At 43.8% G+C, this 4,702-nt stretch overlaps 1 protein-coding gene across 1 annotated transcript; it reads left to right on the forward strand.

Moving 5' to 3' along the window:
- Positions 1-801: 801 nt before the first annotated feature.
- LOC111904062 (uncharacterized) lies at positions 802-1,407 on the forward strand. Its single transcript, XM_023899841.1, has 2 exons — positions 802-1,123; positions 1,190-1,407. Exons 1-2 carry the CDS (start codon positions 802-804, stop codon positions 1,405-1,407), a joined length of 540 nt encoding a protein of 179 aa, XP_023755609.1.
- Positions 1,408-4,702: the final 3,295 nt, after the last annotated feature.

Raw genomic sequence — 4,702 nt, forward strand, 5'->3', positions numbered from 1 at the left:
CACCAGGAAACCTCGTGGGAGATGATCGTTCTCTGGAGGCAGAGGCAGCCGCACTTCGGCAACAGCTATTCGCCATGGAGGCACAAGCGGTGCAGGCTGAATTGGAAAGGGATGAGGTCGTCGGGGAGATGACCGAGATGGCCCAGATGTTGGCACAACATTTCAGAATATGATTTCACTACCACTGTTAGATGCCTCCTAGTGTGTTTAGAATCAGTAGACCCCCCTACTAATGCTATGCTATCTTATGCTTACCATGTTATGTACTACCGACTCCATGTTTAAGTGATTACACTACTCATAGAGTCGTTATGTTGCGTATTTTGTACCCTTATGTATGCTCTTTTGAGCAAATTTTCATGTATCAAAGTACGGATATTATTAGCGGAAAATATTATTTGTTTTATCGTGATGTTGTCATCTGCTATGTGTTTTATATCCTTATTTTTGGTGTAAATATATGGAGTCAATTAGATGCACATTCGATTCATGGAATTCCCAACTTAAATACAATACGTACTTAACATCTTTCTGTTCCATAACAGCAAGATGCCACAAAGACCAAACCGTGGAAACAATCAACCATCGACACCGCCAAAAATCAACTCAGTTGCATTTCAAGCAGCTGTATCTGCTGCAGTTACAGTGGCACTGGCGCAGATCCACAATGGGAACAATGGTGGAGGCAACGGACAAGGGTTCGGAGGCTCAAACAACAGAATGAACCAGGGGCCTACCAAGACATGCTCCTTCAAAGATTTCACTAACGCCTAGCCACGAACCTTTAATGGCACAGGGGGAATGATAACCCGGAAGAGACAGATTGAAAAGGTGGAATCGGTTTTCGAGATATGTGAATGTCCCGAAGAGGTCAAGGTGAAGTTTTCAGCATGTACATTTGTTGATCAAGCTCTCACATGGTGGAATGGACATGTGGAGGCCATGACTCTTCCCATATCCAATGTCATGCCATGGGCAAAATTGAAAGAAATGCTAATGGTCGAGTACTGCCCGCGTAGCGAAATTCAGAAAATGGAGCAAGAGTTATGGAACCTCACAGTCCGAAACTCTGACATCGATGCTTACATATCAAGGCTTACTGAATTGTCTCTGTTGTGCCCTGGCATGATTACCTCAGAAGGAAAGAAAATTGAACGATTCATCTGGGGATTAACTCCCCCAATTCAAGGAAACGTGACAGCTGCAAATCCTGAAAACTTTGACAGCGCCAAGAGGTTGGCCAATAAGCTGTACGACCACAATAACAAAAAGGGGAAAAAGCAGGGGAAACTAAAAGCAAGAAGGAGAGTGATAACAAGAAGAGAGAATAACAAGCGGAAGGAACGACAAGGCTCAGAGTCATCAAAGAAACAACAAACAGTGACAGTTCATGCTGCAACCACCTAAGTCCCCTTCACACCACATGCGCCAACCTCATCTACCCCAAGTGCCCCTAAGCAGTATTCCGGAAATCTCCCAAAGTGCAACAAGTGCAATCTTCATCACAATGGTGAATGCAGGTAGATGCATTGTACCAGTTGCAACCGAAAGGGTCACAAGGCAAAATATTGTAGAACTTATGCTCCCCAGAACCAGCAACCGGGAAACAACAACAACACCGACAACAACGACAACAACATTGGGGCTAGACACACCTGTTATGGATGTGGAAGGACTGGGCATTTCCGTCGAAACTACCTCAATGTCAACAACCCAAGGAATGGAGGAGAAGGGAGAGTGTTGACCATGGGTCAAGGAGAAGCGGTTCAGGATCCCGTTGTTGTCATTGGTACGTTTCTCCTTAACAACACATATGCATGCATCTTGTTTGATACCGGGGTGGAGCGGAATTTTGTGAGTAATAATTTCAAATATTTTCTAAAACAACAACCCCTGAAGCTTAATGAAACCTTTACGGTGGAAATGGCTAATGGGAAAACAGAATCAACTGGGTAAATCTACATAGGATGTACCCTGACCTTAAATCACCACGCGTTTCAAATAAATTTGATGCATGTAACTATTAGGAGTTTTGATGTGATTATCGGCATGGATTGGTTGAGCCCCCATCATGCTGAAATTATGTGTCACGAGAAGGCCGTTCGCCTTCATCTCCCTAACCACGAAATCCTAATTATATACGGAGACAAACCCAATACGAACATTCATCTTATCTCGTGTATTAAGGCACATAAGTGTCTACAAAAGGACATGGCGTTTCTGGCTCATATCGTGGATAAGTCCAAGGAAGAGGTTAGTATTCGAAACATCCCAGTGTCTTGCGATTTCCCTGACATCTTTCCTGAAGACCTTATGGGGATACCCCCAGAAAGACAAGTCGAAACATCCCAGAGGCTTGCGATTTCCCTGACATCTTTCCTGAAGACCTTCCGGGGATACCCCCAGAAAGACAAGTCGAGTTTCGAATTGACCTAGTGCCAGGAGCTACACCCATTGCCAAATCGCCCTATAGGTTGGCTCCTGCGGATATGCAGGAACTATCAAGCCAACTCAGCGTACTTTTGAGCAAAGGATTCATGCAACCTAGTTTCTCACATTGGGGAGCTCCGGTCCTTTTGTTAAAAAGAAGGACGGATCCTTTAGAATGTGCATCGATTATAGAGAGATAAATAAGCTCACTATCAAGAATCGCTACCCACTTCCACGAATCGACGATCTATTCGACCAACTTCAAGGAGCAAATTACTTCTCTAAGATAGATTTCGATCCGGCTACCACCAACTCAAGGTCGGGGAAGAGGATATCCCCAAGACCACTTTCCAAACTCGCTATGGACATTATGAATTTGTTGTAATGCCCTTCGGTCTAACAAATGCCCCTGTTGCATTTATGGACCTGATGAATCGAGTTTGCCAACCATTCCTCAACAACTTTGTCATCATTTTCATCGACGATATTCTGGTCTATTCTCGAAGCGAAGAGGAACATAGTTGACATCTCCGACAAATATTAGAAATCCTGCGAGCCAAAAAGTTATACGCAAAACTCTCTAAGTGTGAGTTCTGGCTCCGTAGCGTAAACGTTTTTGGCCATGTTGTCAACCAAGAAGGGATACATGTGGACCCTTATAAGATCAAAGCCATTGAAGGATGGGCAGTCCCAACGACACACACTGAAATTCGTAAATTTCTGGGTCTCGTAGGCTATGACAGAAGATTCATTCAGAACTTCTCCAGAATGGCCAAGCCACTTACCATGCTTACACAGAAGGGCGTACCATTTGAATGGACAGAAAAGCAGGAGGTTGCCTTCCGAACTCTGAAACGAGCTCTCTATAGTGCGCCAGTACTATCATTACCAGAGGGAACTAAGGACTTCATAGTTTACTGCAATGCTTCAAATCAAGGTTTAGGTTGTGTACTCATGCAGCGGGGGAAGGTGATAGCATATGCATCCCGGCAACTAAAGACACATCAGGTGAATTATACCACCCATGATCTCAAATTGGGAGTTATGGTCTTTGCCTTGAAGATTGGAGGCACTACCTTTATGGTACAAAGTGCACCATTTTCACCGACCACGAGAGCCTCCAACACATTTCAAATCAAAAGGAGTTAAGCATGGGGCAACGAAGATGGGTTCAGCTGCTAAACGATTACGAGTGCGAAATCAAGTACCACCTAGGCAAGGCTAACGTGGTAGTTGATGCCTTAAGTCGGAAAGAATACTCAAATCATCGTGTGAAAACTCTTTCAATAACCATTTAATCCCATCTGTCCTCGCAAATCAAAGAAGCCCAGTTGGTTGCCATGAAGACAAAAAACAGAACAAGCGAAGCATTATGTGGAATGGAAAAGAACTTCGAAATCAAGGAGGACAGAGCATATTATTTCATGAACCGAATTTGGGTCCCTAAACTTGGGGGATTCAGAGAGTTAGTCATGAATGAGGCCCATAAGACACGATACTCCATCCATCTGGGTTCAGATAAAATGTACCTGGATATCAAGTAGCATTATTGGTGGCCTAACATGAAGGCATAATTTGCCACTTACGTTAGCAAGTGCCTCACTTGTGCTAAAGTGAAGGTAGAATATCAAAGGCCCTCGGGACTATTACAACATCCAGTAATACCCAAGTGGAAATGGAAGAGGATTACCATGGACTTTGTGACCAAATTACCCAAGACAAATGACGGATTGGATGCCATATGGGTAATAGTCGACGGGTTGACAAAATCCGCCCATTTCCTGCCAATAATGGAGACATACAAGATGGAACGACTGACAAGAATCTACATCAAAGAGATTGTGAAACTCCATGGAGTACCAATGTCTATCATCTCATACCGAGATAGTAGATTCACTTCACGCTTTTGGCAAACGCTTCAGAAAGCTATAGGAACACAACTCGACATGAGCACTGCTTACCACCCACAAACGGATGGTCAAAGTGAGCGAACCATTCAAATGCTTGAAGATATGCTTCAAGCATGTGCGATAGACTTTGGAAGGTCGTGGGATATCCACTTGCCTTTAATTGAGTTTTCGTACAACAACAGTTATCACATAAGCATCAAAGTTTCTCCTTTTGAAGCATTATATGGGCGTAAATGTAGATCACCGTTGTGTTGGGCTGAGGTAGGTGACACTCAGCTAGTAAGAGGACAGACACCGAACAATGCATTAAAAGGGCCAGAAATCATACGTGAAACAACAAAGAAGATAGTTCAAATCAGAGC

The sequence above is a fragment of the Lactuca sativa genome, chromosome 8, assembly GCF_002870075.4.
Source record: "Lactuca sativa cultivar Salinas chromosome 8, Lsat_Salinas_v11, whole genome shotgun sequence".
NCBI lineage: Eukaryota > Viridiplantae > Streptophyta > Magnoliopsida > Asterales > Asteraceae > Lactuca > Lactuca sativa.

What these genes read in the sequence shown, in the direction of transcription:
- LOC111904062 (XM_023899841.1), top strand. Translation starts at nt 802, where the DNA reads ATGATAACCCGGAAGAGACAGATTGAAAAGGTGGAATCGGTTTTCGAG. An exon ending in ATTGTCTCTGTTGTGCCCTG is followed by an intron (nt 1,124 to 1,189) that starts GCATGATTACCT and finishes CCCCAATTCAAG; the next exon opens with GAAACGTGACAGCTGCAAAT.